Raw genomic sequence first — 24,946 nt, forward strand, 5'->3', positions numbered from 1 at the left:
TATCACTCGCCTTCTTGGCAATGCTCGCTTAGCCCTGCAATGGCGATTAACCCCTGCCACGGAGATAGTGGATTATGAGGGTTTTTACGGTATACGAGTATCGTCTACTCGAGTATCTATGTGTTCTCCAGATGGTTGTGTTCCACCCCCCATCAAGAAAAGAGAAGAAATCACCTCCATTGTGGGAAAAACTGTGCACCCAGTCCTATCCCTAAACAGCCCACTCTACAGCACCGAAAACCCTACTAGCCACAACCCTTAGTCCCCCAAACCACCCTACCTTCCACACCGGTATGATAATTATGATACCGGTACTCGAGTACGAGTAGACTATTGTGATTCTCAGAGATCGCCAAGAAACCCTAGATTTATGTTGCAACCGCCAAGAGTCTCTCTTTAAACATCCCTCAATATTTAGACTAACCTCCAGTACTGTTCCCACACCAAATCCAGAATATATCATATATCATAAGAGCCGACTGCTCCCACTGCCGGCCTACCGGTATTGAGCCTCCAAAGCCTGCAGCCAAGACTCTTGCAATCACCCAATGTACGGAGCACCCCCCCCCCCCATTCCTCTCTTAACATTTAGCACTCAACGCCGACACCTCCGCACCATGTTCTCGTTCGTGCCGCTGGAATCTCGTATTCACACATCAAGGGTGAGGAGTATGAGTATACTGCTGTGACACAGGAGCAATTTGATCAGATCCGGAATGCCTATGGCAAGGTGGGAGTTACAGTCGTCTATTGTGGGTATGGAGATGGGAGGATAGGGATGGCTATCAGGGAAATTCAACTCTTCCAAGGTCGGGCTCTAAATTACAACGATCACAGGGGGAATGGCGTGCAGTGTCTCGGTCAATTAGCGGCACCAAGTGACAAAATTCATGGGCAACTATCTCTTCTAGACAGTGCCTGCATTGCCTATGCAGACCCTACTTCAAATATTGTTGAAAGCCACAGTGACCTACTCGATACTGACACCCCCGATCTTCAACCGCCACTAAATCCAGCGCTTGAAGGAAAAAGAGAAGAAGAAAAGTGATAGAAGGAATTGTGCGATCATCCTACAACCTGCACCGAAAAAGTAGTTGAAAGAATGTAGCGGTAGATGCAGGGGTACAGTGCAGGTGGTAAAGCCTGATCAGAGTAAGGAGGGCGAGCGGGGTGAGCGCCCAGGGGACCGAGGGAGGATATTTTTGACCATAAAAGGGGGACGGAACGCTCGATGTTAAGATGGAGTATCATACACTGTACGCTTCATAGCTTAAAGTGCAATCGCGATATTTGACTGCTAGATCATGACATGACCTAAAGCACCCCCATTCCAACCCTTTCCAACTCCCTCCCAATCCTACAGTCTATCTTGTTTGCAGCCACCCACACAATTCTCTCCCAAAATGAGAAAGGCAGGCAGAAAAGAATAACACCACCAGGGGATCTCAACAAAAGATATCAAAAACAACCAAAAAGACCAATCCCACTACCCAGTCCGAGGACGAGAGGTTCTGTATATATAGAGGAGACTCGGTTCGGGTATGATAGCCTCCAGAGGAGATGGATCCTCATGACTAGCCAGACGGGAGGCGTAACCAGATGCTGTGTAATCCTAGCTATAATACAATACAGATCGCCAAGGGCTCCGCTCGATTGGAGCTGTTCATGGGAGTAACCCATATTTAAGAAGCTCGAAGGGCCAAGTGAGAAGGAGCAGCAGACCCGGCCGCTCTTTGCTCCTTATAACTATGTAGGCACGGGTAGTCTACTGCCAGGAAGGATGGAAAAGCTGAGGCAGGTCCCAGTATGGTAACTTAAGATCTCACAATGATGTCCTTTCCTCAAGCCTATGAAGCTAGAAGAGTTGTTTTACCAGCTTGTGAACTGCTTTTACATCAACAAAAAAATAGGTTCCCAAAACACACCAAAGAGTTATCTAGAGCACCTTTTTCGGACCCCCATCGCAATATATCGCTCATTTTCCTCCCAGTACCCCCTTCTGCCAAGCCTATTCCCGATTTTCCATTCCCGATCCTCTCCTAAGAGATCAAGTCCCCCAAAGACCTGGAGATAACGGGAGCTTCACTGCAGTGACATTCAACTTGAATCTGGATGGGAATTCTCCCCTACCATGAGTAGGTTTATCACGACCGGAACCATGCGCTACCGCACGCACACAGACAGTATATATAAGAGTGGGACAAGGAGAGTGGTGCGGAGCAGGAGTGTCGAGGTAGATTTTGGTATGATACGACACCCACCAGTTCGTCTTTCTATCTCCATTTTATTTCCTACCTACAATGTCATTCTGTAATCTGGTAGGTTCTTAGGGAGCAATTGGGGAGAGGTCTAACATTCCGTTCTTTTTTTCCCATTCTTTTTCTTCTATATTCCTTTCCCTTTTGGCCATTCTACAGGTATCCTACTTCCTCAAAACGGGCATCAGGACCGAGGGCACCTACTATTTGCATAATATCCACGATGCAAGACTGGTTTGAAAATGCATGACTGTACTGGTGAGACAACCGCTATCACAATCCCCCAAGTTCTCAACTTTATAAGTAACCATTCCGAAATGTTGTTTCAGGGCGAGTAGACGTGTGCGGGGTGGGACAGCAGGTATTAAATTCGTATCTGAACCAGTTGTCTGAATCAAAGATATAAAAAAAGGACTTCTCAATCCAGTGTATTTCTTCCAAGTCTGGGGATGCCATGGAATTTATGTAGCAAGACTTCCGGAACACAAGATTTGATTTGTGCATGTACTGTCTCCAACCAATCGAAGACTCCCTCCTCTTGATAATTCTCGCACAGTCTCCCGGAACTGTTCTTGGTATTAACGGCATTGGCAATTAGCGAAAAGTGCTTCCAATTACCATAGGCTATTTTTCAACGTTTTTAAACTGGGCTGGAATGCCTTAGTGCCCGAGGGATACACCACACTACAGGTACCATTCTCCTATACAGTACGGTGGTACCAATCATGTCATGAAGACCTCTGGCTATAACGGGTATTGCCTTTTGTAAAGATCTAAATTCTGTAAACGCGCTTGTTGAAATAAAAAATATAAAAGGGGAGGCATAACCGGCAGAAGCGGTCTCACATATGATAACTGCAGTAGAGAAAAAAAATATCAACAGACGTTTGAAATATATTCCGTGGCTCTGCAGCGCATGGTCCGACGAATCTCCAACTTGGGTAGTTTTTTTTTTTTCCACTCCCTGAAAGCCCTGCTGACACTACCTAACAGCGCCTTCATAACATCATTAAAGGGAAGGCGGGGTCAAAGTTGAGTGGCGGAGGAGTAATCTAGAACTATCATTCCGGAACGTACCGGTAGATCCCTTTGGGGGGAAGGAGGGCCCTGAGAATAGAAGTGGATGTTCCTGGCGTTTGTAGTTACGGAGGATCATGTCCTCCGTGAGGGATGATAATCCTATCTACCGTAGCTTGCTTGCGGTACCCCTTGTGTGAGTACTATTCGGCGTAAGAGTATCCTTCGCTACCTTATTCTCTAGCCTACCCCCAAACCAATACTTGCACTTGTATTATTGACTTAACACTCTTTTTTCCCCTGCTCCACCCCACGTTTCCCTGTTGGCTTGTTTTTTCTTTTTCCTGTTTGCTCCCCTCTCTTTTTTCTCTTTGGCTCCCTCTACTTGTACCGCACAACAATGACCTTGGTCTGGGTGAGATCCAGTAATCCTCCTATCATCCTAGCGCGACGACAATGCCACCGAGAATGTCCAGAATAAGTATAAGTTGGTTTAGTATTGGTACTTGTACGAGTAGAAGGTAGCAAATCCTTGCATTTGCTTCCCCTTTGTGCCCCCCCCCCAAGCTCGTTCCTCCCTTTTTCTCAGAATCCCGGATCATAGATGAGTGGCTTTTCGTTCTCAAAGTGGTACTGCACTAGTACTCGAGTACTTGTACTAGTACGCATGAGCGGTATGGGCGCGGTACAACACAGTAATGACGTTCCCGAAAACGCCTCGCTTTGGACTGTAAGTTAATGTCCGGCACATCATACTGTACTAGTACAGCCCACCCTGTCTGTCCGTCGATCCGCCTGTCCCTAAGCAAGCCCATCGGGGAAGTGACTTCGGGGAGGAAAGGAGGAAGGAGAAAAGAAAAGAAAAATCAGCTCCTCTTCATCCTTGCCCTTGCCTGCGTTTTCAAGCGCATTTCTTGAATGTTTTCTTCTCCAGCCGGTTAGACTAACTGTATGAGCTCCCCCGGGTGCTCAGCATCCATAGTACAGGGTGGGCTATGGGGTGGGATCGGCCCGGTGTATCATGAACATAAGGCGACAATTCTGTAGAGTGTTTATTGCTGTCTTCTTCCTTTTTTCTTTTTTTCCTTTCTTTTTTTGATAGAGAGGTACTCCTTGTAATCCAGGTAACATCTAGACAGCAAAATTAAACGTGGAAATTCTTCGGCTCTGCGATGGAATGGCATGGTGTTGTATGGAAATCATGGTGGCTTTGGTGACGTGTAGGTTCATGTCCCCGTGACCCAAGTTATCGAAGTACGGTAATTAAACTTGAGTGAGTTGGGATTTATGGAGGGGAAAGGGGGGGTGGGTGAACTTTCAGGTAGTAGCTTACCCCCCGAAGAAATTGGGTAGTGTCCTGGTGGCTAAATACGAATTTTGAAATGGGAAGAGCTTGGGGACCTTAGCTTTGTTGTTTTGCAAGATGTTTCTGTGGCGAGATGTAGATGCTCCAGGGGTTTGGATAAAGACAGTTCTGCAATCCTCTAGCCCATCTCATCGCAGTTATAGATCGAGAGGTATCACACTTCAAGGGGCTATGATACGCGGTTTTCTCGGGGATACAGTTCCAACCCTATACGACAAGCTAGGAAGCTGGGCTCGGACGTGAAGCCTTGTTGTCAACTATAGCTCCACGGTCATCACGAAAACAGGTCTCAAGAGAAGCATTCCAGTGCTCTCTCTAGTCGCTTCAATCGTATCAACAATCTATATGCCTTTAGCACAGCTTAGACACCCTATCTCTGGGTCTCCGCCACTCCAACGCTTAGCCCTTCGTCCTATCCAATATCCCAGAGGAAGTACTCCGCCTACTCTTCCATCAACCCTCTAATCAAAGCACAGAAGGCTCACCACACCAACGTTAAGAAATCCCCTACATAATTATGATACTTTATCCCTTTGTCTCCTCCGAGAACCGCACCAGGGCTAAAATCCCCTCCACCGAGATCTCCTACATTCACATACGCTCACTCGTGTGCACAGTTCGCAAGGGGGCGCCGTAGGCAGGTGCTCAAGATGGGACACTGAGTTTTGGCCCACGCCCTCACAATCCACCACTTTACGATAGCAACTACAACTGCACAATCGGAAGATATCGAAGCCGAGTGACTGATTTGCGATAGAATAAAGTGACTATGGGTTACACATTAGCCATTTTATTAGCTCTCCTTCTCTTTGCAAGCAGCTACTTGTATGCCTCGGTATCCCCTCTATCCAAGAATCCTCTCTTTTCCAAGACCAAAGGTCTCTCTCCCGTTATGCTCAGAGGATAAGTTGTGCCTTTTGGTAGCGGATTGTTTATCATTTTGGAACCTAACTTATATATCTTCTCTTGAGCAGAGGGACCAATACGCGGTGGAGTAAACCGTGGTTTGGTGGGGTGCGCTCTGGTTTTTCCATTCTATCCTATACGAAGAATCATAGCCCAATATCTCTAGAGATATTCACAATATCCCCAAAAGTCCACCCAAGCACCAAGATATCTCCCTATAGCCCGAGAGATCTATCCGGCATTAAAGAGAGAGGGTTTTATAAATAGGAGCACTTCTTGCTTTACTGTCTCGGCGCCGTTATATGGGACCATGATGAACCCGATGTCCTCTTCAACGTTTGCCTGTTTGTTGTTAATAGGGGTCCTTTGGTAGCGGGACAGGCCATAGCACACCAAGATCGAAGATTTTCCGGCTATCGTTGCCCAACTCCCATAGGGGAAACAGTATAGAAAAAATTCAAAAAGTGATTTGCTACAATAGGAGTAGGATGGAAAAGGGTAGGATTTTCCTTCCGTTCTGCTAGAGTAGCGGGGTGTGGAATGTTCCTTCCCTGAAGGCACTTGACAGAGCCATGGCTTTTGTGTAGGAAAGGTATATTGCGACAGATCCTACAGTTCATGCTCCCACAGCTCTGCACGAACTCCGGGTAAACGCCTGGAATAAATATATATTATGCCCCAGACATGATAAATTTCTTAATTTCTCTTTCAGAGCTAAGTCTCAGGATACCTGTGGGGATCTGGTAACTCGGAAACCCGCAAGTTTCGGTGAGTTTTGGCCCTGTCTCGTAACCAAACGACCTCTCTGTTCGTCTTCATCGAGTGACACCCTATGCCCAAGAATCCTGTCTTGGCACAAAGGAAGAGCCTCAAAAGATTTATTTCTATTAAACACTTGCACGAGTAAATCAAAACAAAGTAGGACAATCCAAAACGGAACATCACCAATTCCTCCCCCTTTCCCAAGCGGAATATACAGCCTAGAAGGGATTCACTATCATCGGTTTTCAACGCTCGATGCGACAATGCTTCTTGGTCCGTAGGCTTCTCCTGCTCTTCGAGCGAACATCCTCCACGACCTCACCGTTCCGGCTATCGAGGTACCCGCCGCCCGTCCACTCACTACCGCCGCAGAGGTTTTTCTCAGGGTCCGCTAGGGCTTGCTTCGAGAGGATTTCGCCAGAGTTGGAGAAAAGGATTAACGATGTTCCGCTAGAGAGGTTTAGGAATTTTTGTATCGTGGCGCATGTGGTGGGTTTTCTATTCGTTTTCTCGCTCGCTCTATTTGACGGGTGGTGCAGTTAGCGTTAATTGAAGTGCTGATTCAATTTCATAGGATCATGGGAAGAGCACCTGTACGTTGATTCAATACCCGGAGTCTCAAAGGAGAATTCTTGATTCCCCCTCTTCTCTTTTCCTTTTTCTTTTAGGGCACGGTGGGATAGATTGTTGCTAATGTTTCTTCGAGTGAGATAGTGAGTGACAGACTTCTGGAGCTCACAGGGACCATTGCTCCTGGGGGGAACAAACAGATTTTGGACAAGCTTGATGTAGAACGGGAACGGGGGATTACTGTTAAAGCGCAGACATGTAGTATGATTTATAAATACAAGGTTTGGGCTGATTATCTTCATTACCGAACTAATTGCTAATGATGGTGTAGGGAGAAGATTATCTCCTCCATCTTGTGGATACCCCCGGGCATGTCGATTTCCGAGCAGAAGTATCTCGAAGCTACGCTTCATGTGGAGGAGCGATTCTCCTGGTCGACGCATCACAGGGCGTTCAAGGTACCTACGTCTGACTCCATATCCCCAGACCTAGAGTCTAATGATCGAGCCCACAGCACAGACGGTGGCCAATTTCTACCTCGCCTTTGCTCAGGGTCTACATCTCATCCCCGTAATCAACAAGATCGACCTGTCAACGGCAGATCCGGAGAGGGCGCTCGAGCAGATGAAATCCAGTTTCGAGCTCGATCCCAAAGGTGCAGTCCTAGTTTCTGCTAAAACAGGCCTTAATGTTGAGTCGATATTGCCGGCTGTTGTCGACCAAGTGCCGGCGTAAGAGTCTCCCCATTCTTTTCTCATGGGTGGTTTCCTCAATTGAGAGAGATAATGATCTAAAAACCCCACCGTTCGACAGTCCCGTAGGCTCCCATGAAGCTCCATTAAAGATTCTCCTAGTAGACTCCTGGTATGACATGTACAAAGGTGTGATCCTGTTAGTCCGGGTCTTCGAGGGCACGCTCCGGCCCGGAGATACCATCGTCTCCTTCGCTACAGAGAAGAAATACATTGTTGGAGAACTAGGCATCATGCACCCCCTCGAGAAAGCCACTTCCTCCTTACGTGCAGGTCAGGTCGGATACGTTTACTTCAACCCAGGGATGAAGAAGAGCTCCGAAGCAAAGGTCGGGGACACATTTACGCATGTCGGTATGGGGAACGTTGTCCAGCCGTACCCAGGATTTGAGGAACCGAAACCTATGGTTTTCGTCGGAGCCTTTCCTGTGGATCAGTCGGAGTTTAATCAACTGGACGATAGTATCAATCAGCTAGTTATTAACGATAGAAGTGTTACGCTCCATAAAGAGTCTTCGGAAGCTCTTGGGCAGGGGTGGAGGTTGGGTTTTCTGGGTTTGCGTCATTTACTATCACTCGGATTTTTGGTGCTAACTTGATGAACCGAAGGTACGTTGCATTGCTCGGTATTCGAAGACCGCCTGAGGCAGGAGCATGATACCTCAATCATCATTACCGCTCCAACGGTGCCATACATGATCAAATACAAGAATGGCTCTGAAGTCATCGTCCGAAATCCGCACGAATTTCCAAATCCCGACGTGGAGTACAACAGGATCGAAGCCTTCTACGAGCCATTAGTTCTTGCCACCATCACCGTCCCAGATGAATACCTTGGGAAAGTTATCGAGCTCTGCGAGGTACAGATTTTATATATTTCCTCCTATCCCTGGTACCTCTCATAGATGCTAAAAACGATCTTAGTCAAACCGCGGCACGCAAGTCTCCATCGAATTCTGGACAGCCAGCCAAGTCATCTTAAAGTACAGAATCCCACTCGCTCAGCTAGTCACCGACTTTTTCGGAAAACTCAAGGGCATAACGAAAGGCTACGCGTCACTAGACTACGAAGACGCTGGGTATGAGAGGAGTGATGTTGTGAAGCTACAGTTACTTGTGAACAAAGAACCCGTGGATGCTATCTCCCAGGTCCTGCACAGAAGCCAATGTCAGAGGATTGGTAAACAGTGGGTTTCGAAATTCAAAGAGTATGTGGATCGGCAGCTTTTTGAGGTGGTCATCCAAGCCGCAGTGGGGAAGATGATTGTTGCGAGGGAGACGGTCAAGCCTGTTAGGAAGGATGGTAGGGTTTTGGAATCTTCCTTGCGTTAGGGGCCCCCGCACTGATTTATTGCGTAGTTACCGCAAAGCTCTATGGTGGTGACAGGACCCGGAGAATGAAGCTCCTGGAGAAACAGAAGGAAGGAAGAAAGAAGCTGAAAGGCGAGTCCTCACATTCATAGCGCGCAAGCAATATGAAATACTAATTTGTCATGATCTAGCTATCGGCCAAGTCACAATCGACCAGAAAGCTTTCCATGGTTTCCTGCAGAAGAACTGATAGATCCCTTACGAGACGTTGAACGTATCACACTGCATTCAGGATAATTATTCTACTGTAAATAGGAAACACATACATAAGTGTTAGGATGTGTATCTCTGCATTGTATAGCGAAAGTCATGCTGGACCAGTGGGGGCTGTACTTGGAAGCATTCTCCCGTCCTGGATCGTTGTCACCCAGGCTGTAATACGATTTTACGCTTCAATATTTTAGGGTATTCTGGGCGTCGATGGACATCACGCTTTCACCCATATCACATCATCGGGGTATAGGATCACTACGGGTCATGTAGATGGTCACTCGGGGAGCGTGGATGACTGCCCCCAACGAACCCGACATTCAAATAACACAATAAACTCGACCTCGTGGTCGTTATATCCATAACCCTATCCATGTATCACCACCCGCTTTCACCCTGGGGTTTTTGATGTCAGCATTTACAGTATGTAGTGTCTTTGGTCATATCGAGGGTTTGTGAAGGAGTACTGGAGGCGCTCGTGGCGCGGAACGCGCACAAATATTTGTTAAACCTGCCATGATATCATACTTTTCTCCTCCTGCGCTTGCCTCGAGCACGATACCAATCGGCGCCCTCAGGGTTCGCGTAGATGTGGCAACCTCAGATATCCTATCATACCATGATAGGTGATGTCTTTTAGAACTAGCATCCACGAGAAATCTGCGAATACATTGGGTATGGTTAAGTCAGCCAGTGTTTGGTATGGTATGAAAATACTCTTCGGACTAACCAGCTAGCTTACCAAATTGGGGCTTGCTGTGGGTTTATTTTAAAGACCTGTTTGAGTTTTTTCTTCTTCCCTTTTGTCTTTAAGGACATTAATATAATATATAGATACATGTCAGCAGCGTAAGGACTAGTTATCATATATGAGAAACAGGCTATGTGGAGATGTCGGGATAGATATCCATGCAACGTAGACTTGAAATGAAAGGGTACAGCTTCGAAGGGATATCATACACAAACGCGGCCAGAGTTCCGTCTCTACGGAGCAGGAAATCATCTCTGCGATTACGAGACTCGACACAAACGCCGCGATCTCGAAAATCCAATCAGACTTCTAGTCCTTCCTTCCACCCACCCGCAAACAAAGCGACTGTGCATCCCGTGCAGACCGGCATAAAGTCAAGTTAATAAATAGGGAGACGGGGAGGGGAAAAGGCCCAGCGTCATGGTAAAGTAAATAACTTCCGCCTCCTGGCACGTCCCGAAGTGCCTCCGGTAGGTAGTATATCAATATCTCGCGGACCAAATCGATATCTTATCATACTTTACAATCCAAATGGACTGGATAGAGAGAGTGTGTGTGTGTTTGCGAGTCCAGACCCGCACAAGAGCTCTACATCTCCACTGAGGAGAATTTGCCGTACAGTCACTTCCCCCAGTGTCAAAATTGCGAAAACAAAGAAACACCATCGACCGGTTCTTGTAGACTAACTTAACGCCCAAGAGGCCGGTTCACGGCTAGCATTGAAGGGAAGGTCAGGAGGGAATCCAACTCCCAATGGAAGGACAGACCTAGCTAGTATTTTGGTAAATAGTAAAAAGTAAGGTGGTATAGAAAGGGTAGGCGCTAAGATATTTCCCATTCATCACGACCTCGCTGTAAGGGCGGTGTTTGACCTTCAAGCCTACCGCCCATACATATCATACATGCCATAATTATGGACATAATAATATTATAATAAGCCGATCAGGCTGAAGATAAGTGATATGAGTGATTTCTTGTGATAATTGATCACTGGTCATATATGCATATAAAGTGTCTGGGTCCTAGAATTTTGTTCAAGAGAGGTTTTTATGCCCGGCTTCGAAGTTTTGGCGTCAAGAGCCATAATCCAGACGCGATCCGTCATTGACCCCGCGGTAGTGGCCAGCTGCTCAGATAATCACTCGCTCCGCACCTGCTTCTTGGACCGACCGATTAACCGACCACCCTACCGTAGCAGATCCCTTTCTGGCCAGCGCTTTTGCCTAACATCCCTAATGCCTATATTCTAAAGGGAAAAGGAGTATAAAGTATTGCACTTCCTAGATTCATGTTGGGGAAGGTCGGGCCCGAGTCCATATATCAAGCCCTCAATGCTGACAACTCCACGATTGCGAGTTGATCTTTCCTATAGGGTGTATCGTACATACAGCATCATACCCGGTCTGAGAATTCGTAATAATTGTCATATACGCCCGTCACCGCTTACTTGCCGCGCGGGCACGGGGTGACATTTAACTTAACTCAATCATCAACGGAGGAGATAGTAAATACTGCATCTATGAATGATAGAGGATACCAAAGACCTCTCTAAACACGCCCGGACTGACTGGTAACCAAAATTAGATTCTCTCCCACGATAATAGGTATACACTTGCGAGTTCACCGCTGGTTGGATCCGGTACGAAGGAGGGCTGGCGGTCTGGATGTGGACTTCAACAAGTTCCTCCAAATGCAATATGAGGGGTTATATATCAGCCAGCGCCCTGTAGCTTGATCCGACCCGTATTTAACTGGATGTGCGGTGCGCCAAGTACGTTGGCCACTGCTCTGACAGCATACTTGGGCAGCGATTTATCGTCTCGTGTAATCATCCGTGCTGGTTTACATATACTAGAGTACAGTAAACCGTTACCCTGATGTTTAGGTCTGATACATTCATGCATATTACATCAAACGCTCAAAAATCCCAAGGCATGTTGGGACAGTCTAGCTAGCGAGGGGGCATACACAAGCCAGAAGTTCATAGGTTTAGTTCAGATATTGAGGTATTCAAATTTGATTCTTCATTACGTCGAAGCCCCATAATTTATTCACCGTTCTACAGCCCGTAATCGCAATAATCAAGTATACCCCTCCCCCCCCAACACGTCTCGCAGCACTTGAACCGAGTGATATTTGTGATTCTCACATAAAATCACTCGTTGTAGCGCAATTTCAAGCCCCGTGCGCATGGCCCTGCATACTTCTCTCCTGGGTAGGGTACTTGAGTACTTGTATTACGCTATCCTCGTAGGGAAGCGCTGCCTGCTGCCTTGGGTAGTACTGGACTGGTACCTGCCTATCGCAGATTCCTGGATCGCAATCAAACTTGTGCCCCTATCTGACATCCTGCTCGCTTCATCGCCACCGTGAGAATCCTTGGATCGCTCCTCGCTGGGCTATTGAAGATCTATGATAGCCGCCGGGGGACCGCGATAGCTGTGTAGTCAAAGACCTATCATAACCCACCCTATAATTTCTAATCTTTCGAGAAACATTTACTCGAGGAGGTCTGTTTGTGCCGCTGCCAATTGGCCAAGCAATATACCGATAACATCCGGGGGGTCTCAGCCCATCTCCAAGCGAATCACCATGACACCGAGGCGAGGGTACCGAACCTGCTGGTCTTTCTTTCTTTTTTATGGTACGAGCACCTCTTTCCCCTCCCAAGTGGCCAATCCTTGTCAGACATCCCCCCCCCCATTAGATTGAGCTTGGCGGGACGCTGCTCCAATTTTTGCTAGTTCTGTACTCGAGTACTAATCCCGTTTTGTGTTTTACTGCCCTCCCTCTCCTGGGGTCCGCATTGAAACTGAAACAAAATATGATTTGTTGATGCAGGTGAATTTTTCCGACCGTTTGCCTGTTGCCCGCGCCACTCTGGATGAGGCTTCGACGCAGATTATGACAGCCGATGAATTTTCGTATCCCCTTTCTTTGTCTTTGCTCTCGTTATGTTTATTTGGATTGACTTAGTGGGTTGTTCGTGTACAAGTACAGCGGTGCTGTGCTTGCTCTTGTTATTAGCTGCCTGGCCGGGCCAGATCCGGTTTGGGAGTTGTGCTGTCAGCGAGGATTGGACAGTCTAATGGGATGTGCTTGTAGGAAGGAACTGGCGAGTACGGTATTATAGGTCGAAAGTCCTGGGATTTGACAGAGCAGAGGATAATTTGTACTACACTTGGTAAGTGTCACCAGAAATCGAACCCGAATTTGAGGATGGATGGAAGACTTGTACGAGTACTAGTATTAGTGAGCTTACCCCTGATGTTCTCCTTTTTCCCTCTCCTTCTCCTGCTTCTCCTGCTCCCTCTGTAATTGCTTCCTCCCTTTAAAACATTTCAATGTCGTTTGAGTTACTGCAGAATGTAGTGCTAGAGCTCTCGGTCCCAGCCTTCTCAGTGCCATATAGCTAAGGTAGCCACTACAACACCACAGGTGCCCGACAGGCTCTCCGGGCCTGAACAATTCCTTCGAAGGAAGACTCAAGCCGTGGGAAAACAATATCCTCCATGAAATCTTTAGGAAAACCCCAAAGAGAAGTACGCGTCCAGAGGCTTGATAATAAAAGGGAGCGGATAGAAATTTAAAGTTTGTATCATACGAGGGGGGTGAACCCTTATGGCATATGAATTTGTGTAGGGTACTCGAGTAAACACTGTCCATTACAAATCTCAGCCCCACCAGATGCCGCATCAAGGCCTCACGCTTACCCCCGCCCGACTTACGAGAGATACACTCGCATGCGAGAAAAAGAAACATCAAAGTTTATTTTGGGCCCTGTGGTTCGGGTAGTTCCTACTGTGGGGGAGAAGGGAGGTGGCGGAAGTCGCCAGAGGAAGAAATCTAGAAAAGAACTGCCCTATGGAAAAGGAGGAATACGATGATAAAAAAGCATTGTGCAATTCTAGCATCGAACATAAATACACAGCCCTATCATTGTACTGCACAGTACACAGTTACAAGTACTCGAAGTATCTCTCTCATTTTATGGATGTTGCAAGGCGTGTCCCCTCTCCTTCCGTATCGACCACCGACAACCCCATAGCCCCAGAAACATCACCATGTCCTAGCCTAAAAGCCTGGTGTGCTCGTACTCGAGTAAGATTCGCTTAGATAGAGTGTTGGTCCGGGTCTCAATGGCGCGTTAGGTCCGGCCATCTTTATTTCCTTTTTCTCTTTTTTTTCCCCTACTGTTTCGGTTTCGTTTTCAGCTGGATGGATCATTTGTCAGGATAGAGGATGGGCGGCTGAAGCCTGCGCCAAACATCTACTGGCAATAGCCAACAAAGACATAGTGGCTTCTGTGTGTGCTTGTAAGGCCGGTGACTCCAGGAAGACAGAGTTTCCGAATTCCAGATGCGAGGTTTAAGTTGAATGGAAAACAGAAATGAGCCAAAGCAACTCGTAGCCTCACGAACCTCTCTTACTGCGGAATTCCAACACCCACACCTCTGTACTCGTACTGTTCAACAAGAGAGGTTTACCCCCAGCCCCACTATCACAAGACCTTTGTCTGGCTCCACCCTTCTTAGAGTTAGCCTATTATCTACCAGTATGGTATTGTTCTTACATGGCGCGCTCTATCGTGGAGGAATGAGAATCGTTGAAGAATTTTACCCAGCGGGTAATTTGTCCACTCAGGTGCACCGCATATGTCGGTGGAGTACGGCTTAGTAAGGGAGTGACAGCCGCATCACCAGGTTAAGGTAGGAACAGCGATACGCTGGTCCTATCCTCCAGAGCACTAGCATTGAAGAACTGTTGTAATAATGTATAAACTCCAAGATACGATGGAATATGCTGGCACCGGGCGTTAGGGAGAGGAAAGAAAGAAAGTGGAGAAGATTTGAAAATGCCTGATGAAAGAGGTGGAGTCAAAAGAGGAGTGCAGATATTTAGCTAGAGTTCTTGGTGTTCGTGCAGTGCGCCGGTATTGGGTATGGAGAGGTGCAAAATTTAGATCCGCCATCTTGTCTATCGATAAGGACAACCTTCTCCGCAGTTAACACAGCCAATCACCACAGATATCCGTCGTGCAATATTCGTTGTCAATAATACCAAGAGTTTGTTGTATCTGAATGACGAGAAATAAAATTCAAGCGGGGGAGAGCTCAGCAAAGGCCATCGAACCGTAACAAAAGCGGAGGATCAGGCAAGTTATATTTCCCAGTTGGACGGTCTTTAAGGTTAAGTTACTGCGATTTTTCAAAGACAAGCGAATGGAAACTGTGCAATAGAGTTGCCGCGTGATCCACCTGTGTATCAGAGCACATTCAAATGACAAACGTTACCCCAGCACTGGTAAGTTCGATTTGCAAAGAGGTTCACTGTTGCACCAGCTGGCCCACGATTTCGGACTAACAGGCTGGGAGAGCCCCCTGACACCATACCGGTATTGGGTTAGAGTACTCAAGTAGGTAAGGCTGAGTGTGCCACGCTGCATTTTACAGCGCGATATCTCTTCCGACGAGGCTTTGCCAACCTTTTTTTCTTTTTTTCTTCTTCCCTTTTAACTTAGAATCCAGCTGACAGTATCTTTCAAGCGAGTGATCTTCGATTTCTCGACATTATTGAAGCACAAAGCGTACCGTATGATATTTCATGGAGTTCGATGGCTTGCCACTAAATGCTCCGTAATCCGTACGATATTCCCCCCACCCTTCCAGCTACAGAAAGCTCTCCCGGTGCCGGTGCGGGAGCCCATCGTGTAAGTAGTAAGCTTTCTCGATTAACACCTGAAGTCCAGAGACGCACTTGCAAGGATAGGTTGCCAGCTCGACGAGTCGAGAGGAATCAACGCTCACCACCACAGTACTAGTACTTCATTCGACCATAGAGCGTGCGGCTGAGACGAAGTAGGTAAGCACCGGGAAAAATATCCATACATGCGAGGTGCAGGGAGGCGCACAATGCTCGAGTACAGTACGAGAGCTGGTATCATACAGTACCGGTATCACAACAACGGCAATTCGTTCGTTTCGGTCAGCAGCAGCACAGGAAATTGTGGCGCATGCTGTACTTGTACTGCCCCTCAGTAACTGACAAGTGACTCGAGGATTCCGAAGTGTCCCCCAAGAATGGGTTTATTGACTTGGAGGAACATGGGTAAAATGTGTTGAGATCCAGTTACCGGTAGATCAACAAGTGATTATTATCATCCGTTTTGGCTTGTTTGGGGGTAGGTGCACAAGAGCGTACCGAGTGGCAGGTGGGCCTAACCCATGTGTGAGCATGGCCCGACACTGTACGAGTAAGCAGGGTGAGGGTGAGAGAGCGGGGTTCACTGCCACATGCGCTGGGAGTTCGGTGGAGAGAACCCTTATTTGTACTCGCATAGTACTTGCAGCCACAGCACTTCTGGAAGGACGCGTGAATCCGGTGAGGGGAGACCGCCAAAGCGCTACCTTAGACTAGACCCAGAGGGAAGAGGAGCGAAAGCATGGTAAGCCTGCCCAACGAGACGCTGCCCATCTTCCACCTCTGGAAAAGGAAATAGGCGCAAAATATGCACGAGTACAAGCAGAGTCGGAAAAGATTCATTGAGGATTAGGAAAAAAAAAAAGAGAAAAAGAAAAAGAAAGGAAAATAAATAGAAAAGAAAAAAAAAGAAAAGAAAAGGAAAAAAAGGAAAGTGGGTGTTGGCTACTGTACCGTAGTCCTCTTCTCACCGTGTTTCAGTGGGAAAAAGAAGTCCTTGCGGCACTCCTTTTAACAACTCGTGGGTCTCCTCCTTCTCAGACCTCTTCTCCTTTTCTTCTTCCCCTTCTCTGTTTGCTCTGTCCCCCTCCCAGAGTTGCGTTATCTCCACTCTGCAGAGCCCATTTCATCTCTCCTATTACTAGCTTCCTCCCCCAGCAAAGTGAGAGACAATCTCTCTTTCTGTTCCATTCCTCACTCGGCGATAATTAAAGGACCCTCCCACCCCCTGAATTCCCGTGCCCCTCCAACCTCCTCTTGAAGGTAAAATTTCATTAGCCCAGAGAGAGAGCTTCAACGAATTCCAAGTGAAGTGAAACAGCTCTATTTTCTCCTTACAGATCTTGTGCAGCGGGAATCTACACAATGTCATATCAAGGCGGGAATGCCCAACCAGGGCACGGTGATGACCATACCCAGCAATACCCTCCCTCCACATACCATATGCCCCCTCCTAGAGACTACGACTCCGACGACGAAGAACGAGTCCCCCTTAACACCCAGCAACAACCAGGTGGACCCTTTCAAGCACCATTCGACGACCCGATGAGCCGCTCAACCACCCCCGGTGGTTCTCAACGCCCCAACACTGGGTATTCTCTTTCAGAGAGCTATGCTGGAGCACCAGGAGCTGGTACATACGATAGTGGACCAGGTTATCCTACCGGAAACGATCCGGGTCCTCCATACGGAGCTCCTCGCGTGGCTAGCCCTTACTCTAGGTCTGATAGTTCTTCTACCGAAGCCTGGCGGCAAAGACAAGCCCCCTCCGGGATGCGGCGTTATGCCACAAGAAAAATCAAACTTCAGCAGGGCCAAGTTTTGGCCATTGACTATCCGGTGCCCTCCGCAATTCAAAATGCAATCCAATCCAAGTATCGGGCACCCGATGTCGAGGGCGGTAGTGAGGAGTTTACTCATATGAGATGTAAGCAACAGAGCTCTATCAAAGGGGTATTTGTTATAAGAGATTTGGTCAATGCTAAATTATCATCATAGACACTGCTGCCACCTGTGACCCTGATGACTTTACGCTCCGAAACGGGTACAACCTGCGGCCGGCCATGTACAACCGACATACCGAGTTGCTTATTGCTATCACCTACTACAACGAAGACAAACAATTGACTGCGCGTACACTTCATGGTGTCATGCAAAACGTTCGTGACATTGTAAACCTTAAAAAATCAGAGTTCTGGAACAAAGGTGGGCCTGCCTGGCAGAAGATTGTTGTTTGTCTCGTCTTCGATGGTATCGACCCGTGCGACAAAGACACTCTCGATGTCCTCGCAACCGTTGGCATCTTTCAGGACGGTGTCATGAAGAGGGATGTTGACGGTAAAGAAACTACCGCACATATTGTATGAAGCTCCCCCACCGTGTCTGCAAACATTCTAACCATCCCACAGTTCGAATACACTACCCAATTATCCGTAACAGCTTCACAACAGTTGATTCGTCCTCGTGATGATGACCCATCGTGTCTCCCGCCTGTGCAGATGATGTTCTGCCTAAAGCAGAAGAATTCCAAGAAAATCAATTCTCATAGATGGTTGTTCAATGCCTTTGGCCGGCTATTGAACCCGGAGGTTTGTGTACTGCTGGACGCTGGTACCAAGCCAGGTGCCAAGAGTATTTTGGCTCTGTGGGAGGCTTTCTACAATGACAAGGACTTGGGCGGTGCTTGCGGTGAAATCCACGCCATGTTGGGTAAGGGAGGAAAGAACTTGTTAAATCCACTTGTGGCTACCCAGAATTTCGAGTACAAGATCTCGAACATTCTTGACAAACCTTTGGAAGCTGCTTTCGGATACGTCTCTGTGTTGGTAAGTTTTATACTGCGAGCTCTGGGGGTTTATGCAAATTCTGACTTGCAGTTAGCCTGGCGCTTTCTCGGCTTACCGTTTCCGTGCCATTATGGGCCGTCCCTTGGAGCAATATTTCCATGGTGATCACACTCTATCCGCTCGCCTTGGAAAGAAGGGTATTGAGGGCATGAACATTTTCAAGAAGAACATGTTCTTGGCCGAGGATCGTATTTTGTGTTTCGAGTTGGTTGCCAAAGCTGGGTCCAAATGGCATTTGACCTACGTCAAGACCTCGAAAGCCGAAACTGATGTGCCGGAAGGTGCACCTGAGTTTATCTCCCAACGTCGTCGTTGGTTGAACGGTTCTTTCGCTGCCAGTATTTACTCCTTGATGCATTTCGGGAGAATGTACTCCAGTAGTCACAACGTCATTCGAATGACCTTCTTCCATATCCAGCTTGCTTACAACGTCTTCTCTGTAATCATGTCATGGTTCGGTTTGGGTGAGTGTCCCGAAGCTCTAGTTAAAAAGCCAAAGCTAACGATTTCTAGCCAATTTTTGGCTCACCACTACCGTCATTATGGACCTCGTCGGTGACCCAACTAAGGCAGAACGCGACAATGGCAGGAAACCATGGCCCTTTGGTGAAGGAACTCGCATCTTTAACACTATCTTGAAATATCTTTATCTTGGCTTTCTCCTGCTCCAATTCATCTTGGCCTTGGGTAACAGACCAAAAGGGTATGCTGCAATTTTATCGCTTGCCCTATTAGATACTAACACGAATTTATAGTTCACGTTACACTTATCTCGTCTCCTTCGTTGTCTTCGGCTTGGTCCAATTCTACATCATCATTCTCTCGTTCTACCTCGTCATCCAGGCGTTCTCGAACTCTGAAGGTTGGGACGAACTCAAGTCTGATAGTCTAAGCGGCTTTATCAAGAACTTCTTCACTGCCAATTCTGGTGTCATTATCATCGCTCTTGCGGCAACCTTTGGTCTTTACTTCGTGGCCTCCATCATCTATCTCGACCCTTGGCACATGATTCACAGTTTCCCTCAATACTTGCTCACTGTGTCCTCATACATCAACATCCTCAACGTTTACGCTTTCAGTAATTGGCACGACGTTTCCTGGGGTACCAAGGGTTCCGACAAGGCTGACGTGCTGCCATCTGCAAAGACGCAAGTTGCTGAGGATGGTAAAGCAAAGGTCATTGACGAACCCGATAAGCCGCAAGCGGATATTGATCAAGCTTTCGAGACAACCGTTAAGCGTGCTCTAACACCTTTTGTTCCTGTGATTGAAGATGAAAAGAAGACGCTTGATGATTCTTACAAGTCTTTCAGAACCAAGCTCGTCAGTTCCTGGATTTTCATGAATGCTGGTCTCGCTGTTATTATCACCTCGGACAGTTTTGATTCTTTTGGCTTCTCGGTGATTATCCCATTCTATGATGATTATGCCTGAGAAAACGCACTTACTAATTATTGCCACAGAAACAAAACGCTGCTGCCACCAGAACTGCCAACTACTTCAAGGGTTTGCTGTGGGCTACCGCTGCGTTGAGTTTTGTTCGATTCATAGGATGTTGTTACTTCCTTGGAAGAGCGTCCATTCTCTGCTGCTTCGCGAGGCGTTAAAGGGGTCGGGCCGCGGATACGGGATATGATGGAGCCGGCTGGGCGCAAAAAATTATGTGCGGTGGATTTATACTGCATATTTCCATATTTCTGGGAGGGAATGGAATAGGATGGCTAGCATTTTGTACATTGAGGGCGATGATATCCAATGGGTACACGGAAATGGAGGGGGGGTAACATGGGCGATCATCATATATCTCTTCACGATTTCAACGTTTTTTTTTTTCCTCTTAATTAAAGGTTTCATTTTTCTTCATTCATTGCAAACTCGACGAATGGACCCCCCCTCCCTATCTCTATCCCGGTTTTGTACTTCTCCCCGAGCCTAATGCGACACCCATATGCACTGGATAACTCGAAAAGAGGTTCTTTTTGTAATGATGGTCCCGGGTATATCTACCAGGTTTTGAGCGTTTCTTTCTCTCCACTTGACTTCGGTAGTGAGTGATGACTACTATCATACAAGGTTTATTTTACCACACTCGATTATTTGAAAAGGCGGGGACAAACAAAAAAAGGGGGGGGCTTATCTGAATCATCATCATTCGCCAGCATTGACGCCGCCGTACCATATTAGAATGAGAAGCAAAGGTTTCAGTACAGCACTGTCCAGTAGGAGTACGGTGCGAGAAAAGTTGGTGTGATAAGGTATGATCCGGGAAAAATCAGAGACTAGCAACCATGAGTTACCAATCTTTTATGATATCGTAGAGGAAACCGAACTGCTCCCCCTCCCCAAGCCTTGCCGGTGTATGATATTCCAATTTTTTCCAGATACGACGTATAAAATGTAGCAGGGCAAAACATTCCATCAAACACAAGGTTTTGCACCAAAGAATGATTACTAGGCGTTCAACCGCCTTTAAAGTAGAACCGCAATGAATCAAAGTTGTGATGACCGTTTTACAATCGCATCCACTATTGTGAAAGTTGACCTAGATTATTGTACAGTACCGTATTGAATTGAGAAGAAAGAGTACTGTACTTGGCAACCAATATCATACCCCACATTCAGATGATGTTTTCTCCACTCGTAAATATAATATTTAAAAATTCCGTGATATTTCCAATGTTATTCATAGGCATACTGATGCACCGCCAAATTTCGGTAGATTTTCCATAGGCGCTGCGCTGTGAGAGAAGGTGTGTGGGGGGGGTACCGTAATATCATACTTTTAGTGTAAAAAAAGGGACACGGGATGAAACATTTTGACCTATGTATTGCACTGAAATTCTCGAGTCCTGCAAAACGGCAAAACCACGAAAAATATATATATATATATAATAATATTATTATAAAAATTGAATGGTATGATAGACATACAGGTATCATATCCGATCACTGGCCGTGCACCCCAGGCCAAAAAAAAAAAATTTAATCATGTCCCCAATCGCAGCTATTCTCGCTCGGCGAAACGTTCAGCTATCTTATTGCGACGACGACAGTCTGAGGGGAAATATGATAATAATGATAACAATCGCATTTCTCAGAGAAATTCTCGAGATGAATACCGGTGTTGTACCACTTCCATTGATCTCCATTAAAAATTTCCGAGCGCTTAAAAATCCTTGTTCTGCACAGGACTTTTATGGCATAAACTGAAGGTGACTTTTGTGCACGTTTTTTATCTTTTATTATCGAGGTGGTGTTGGCAGAGTTTGTACTGTACTGTACAGTGCTCGTTTGTGTCGGCTACGAGGCAGACACCTAGTGAGTGCTAAGTACGGTACAGTATTACGGTATTTTTCGGGGGTATTTGGCACGCCGATGTTTGTATGATGGTGAAATAAAGTTACGATACTTTTGCAAAGCGCAGTTCGAAAGGTATGCCAAACTGCTATTCTGTAAGATGATACCTTACAAACATTGGCGTGCCAAACACCCCTCTCATTCTGCGCGAATCGAAAGGTTACTACTACGCAAGACATATAGGTTGGATATCATGGTAAGGAAAATAGCAACGTCGCAAAATATGGTGGGAACGATGGGCGAAATATTTTGCAATATATCGCAATTTTCCTCACTTCTCAACGCTGAGTAAGAGCTCCAGCTATCTCTCTCCCTTGCATGGAATGGGTAGTGGGGGGGGGGGGTACAGTACTGTACAGCACAGTACATGCCAAATAAGCCCTGGTATTATTATATTCTTGTTGGAAATGTTTTTGATGGCAAAACCTTGGACTTTGTGGGGCTGAGAAGTGGGGGGGGGAGGGTGAGAATTTTTGCACAATAATAGCTTTTTCTCAGTTATCATATCATACCACAGTGTATGGGAAGGTGGCACAGGTGAATCGATGTTTTAATAGTTGCGACGTCACTCGGTTTTAGGTAAAGTTCAATCCACCGGATACTCCTCATGATATCAAGCGTGTAAAGGGCTGTTTTCTAACGTTTTGGCTCTCTTATCGCGATAAACACCCCGAGAGGAATAGTCCTAACCTGACGCCGTATGGCTTGAAGGGGCGAGCTGCGCTTCTTGTACCTCATATCAACATGAGCTCGTAATTCTGCTAACTTCTCAGCTAACCGCTCTCCAAGCCGAACTTTGTTTCAAACAGACGGCCCGAGCTCCCACGACATCAAATTTCGTAAAAACATTGCAATATTTCCTTCCACCAGTGTATGCCGTTCCCAACTCGGTGTGCGGCCCTGTGCATTGTTAACTCATCGGGTGAGGTTACAGTAGTAGAGCAGATCAGAGTTAGTTGGTTAATCGACCCGGCGATTACTATAAATTTATTATGAAGAGCCACCGCAACAGCGACTGACAAAACAGGACAAGGCTCGCTCGCCCGCACTTGGGGACTTGCCGGATTGGGCACGGTACCAGCACAAGCAGGTGTGGCGTGCGCTGGTTAGATTCTTGCTCATTCAGCATTACCTCCACGTTATGGAATAGTTACTAACCACAATCCTACAGTAGCCAAATCCGCCTACTGTACAGCACTTCACCCGAATTATCGTCATGGCGAAAGATCACGCAGCCCGCCTCCAAATACGGACGGATACTCGGGTAACAGAGATGATCAGAAGTCTCCGCCTAAACACCATCCACAATACCAGTGACTTACTAGCGCACGGTAAAATGCGGTACCCTAGTCAAAACCATCCGAAACTCCGCGGGGAGAGAGGGGGGCTCCCAAAGCCCCGTGCGATTCAGGGGTACGTTTGATCGCCGCGCAGAGAACATAGTTGAAACTCCGGTCATGTATTCTCACTCGGTTCCCGTCACTCCCTTATTTTTATCGAGGGACGGTTGCTATTATGTTATCGCAAGAGTAGATCCTTGGTACCGTACTCGCCACTTGTACTCGAGTAGTTGGTCGTACAATATGTGGTTATGGAAGCGCCGGACGGAATACACGGTAGGAACATTTCGCACGAGAAAGTCCGCATTTTGCGTTGGGCTTCCCCCTCATTATCTTCAGAGGGCAACTTGTGGCACTCGAGTAATCAATCATAACCCCTGCGATACCTTTGCATGATGCTTCGTTTAGCTTAGCTTAAACCTTAGGGCTAACTAGACCGGGGCACATTCCTTAGCACCCACTCGCGAAATCTCACTCGGGGGGGTACTGGTTTCCGATACCTTGGACTGTAACGCTCTAATTCTATCATACTCGAGTATGATACACACTACGGCAAAGTTCTGCCAATTCCTAGGAAGGCGTGGTTCTTCCAGTCCTCGAGTCACTCGTTCTCTCTCTCTCTCTCTCTCTCTCTTCCACCACCGGAACGATGGCCGCTGTGGTAATCCAATAATACCGCCACGGCTCCCCCCGCGCTCGGGTTCTATTTACTTCAACTCCACGGAATTACGTTTTCCGTTCCGCGGTTTGCACTTGTGAATTCTCATGGTGGGTACGGCGGGTAGGCGGGCAAGCGTGTGGGTAATTTACCATGTGTTTACACAAATCCTACCCCGCAATTGTCTACCGTACCGGTATGGGATTTTCTGTAACGGTGGAGGAGGTGTGTGTGTGTGTGTTGTACGAGTACAAGAATCCCATCCCTCTGTGTATAAATATAGAATTTTTTCTCCTACTTTTTTCTTCTTCTTGACCTCTTTCCCGTGCTCGGCTTGTATCGTATCATGAATGGATAACAGTGCTTGCTCGGTGTGCGCGTGTGCGCTGCCGATATGCCCGTCGTGGTTGGGTAATTACGGGTTCTGAAACCGGGTCTTCGGGTACTCGCGACTGACACGGATGAAGGGGTTTATGGAGTACGGTACTGTACCGGTACTCGAGTACTCGAGTATAAAGGTAGGATATTTTTTTTCTAGCTCCCATCTATGATAATAATTATTATGTATGATATGATATGATATCGTAGTTCCATCTAGCTTACAAGGTTTGTAGGGTTTAAGGCGGTGGTGGTTCGTGGCCTTCTTATATAGAAAACTGCCAAGCACAATTCCCCCCGTTCGACCTTACCGTTGATATTATACCGGTATGATATATACATTACCATGCGAGAATGGTATATACCTATCATACAAGCCCATCCCCCTCCACAGAACATTTCCAAACATGTGAATACAGTGGAGGGACTATTGCATTGCCTTCTGTCGCTCCTGCCGTGTGATACTCATGCTGCATATTTCACGGGCAAAACGGTCTATCATACAATAGAATTTCTGTTTCCCCGCTTCTACGAGTAGTCTTGCAGGGACAAACAATTCTCCATCATATGATATCGAGACTGTGATATTATGATACTTGTTCACAAACTCCCACCCCCCCCCCTCCCTTGTTAACTCAACTTACCCCACCCCCTGTATGATACACCCAGGACTTTACAGAAGCCGATCCCTCCAATGTTCGACG

General features: G+C 47.0%; 2 protein-coding genes; both read left to right on the top strand.

Moving 5' to 3' along the window:
* Nucleotides 1–6,485: 6,485 nt before the first annotated feature.
* On the top strand, nt 6,486–9,094 carry GSTUM_00002408001 (uncharacterized protein; the record flags this gene model as incomplete). XM_002836157.2 has 8 exons in its annotated part: nt 6,486–6,813; nt 7,020–7,160; nt 7,211–7,337; nt 7,394–7,610; nt 7,693–8,186; nt 8,241–8,491; nt 8,556–8,934; nt 8,991–9,094. The coding sequence occupies exons 1-8, from the start codon at nt 6,565–6,567 to the stop codon at nt 9,092–9,094; spliced, it is 1,962 nt and encodes a 653-aa protein (XP_002836203.1). The 5' UTR covers nt 6,486–6,564.
* A 7,650-nt stretch (nt 9,095–16,744) lies between these two features.
* On the top strand, nt 16,745–20,372 carry GSTUM_00002409001 (uncharacterized protein). XM_002836158.2 has 9 exons: nt 16,745–17,590; nt 17,662–18,023; nt 18,072–18,488; nt 18,544–18,889; nt 18,928–18,973; nt 19,023–19,045; nt 19,122–19,212; nt 19,265–19,910; nt 19,973–20,372. Exons 1-9 carry the CDS (start codon nt 17,029–17,031, stop codon nt 20,114–20,116), a joined length of 2,637 nt encoding a protein of 878 aa, XP_002836204.1. The 5' UTR covers nt 16,745–17,028; the 3' UTR covers nt 20,117–20,372.
* The last annotated feature ends 4,574 nt before the right edge of the window (nt 20,373–24,946 follow it).

The sequence above is a fragment of the Tuber melanosporum genome (assembly GCF_000151645.1).
Source record: "Tuber melanosporum whole genome shotgun sequence assembly, scaffold_132, strain Mel28".
Taxonomy (NCBI): Eukaryota; Fungi; Ascomycota; class Pezizomycetes; order Pezizales; family Tuberaceae; genus Tuber; species Tuber melanosporum.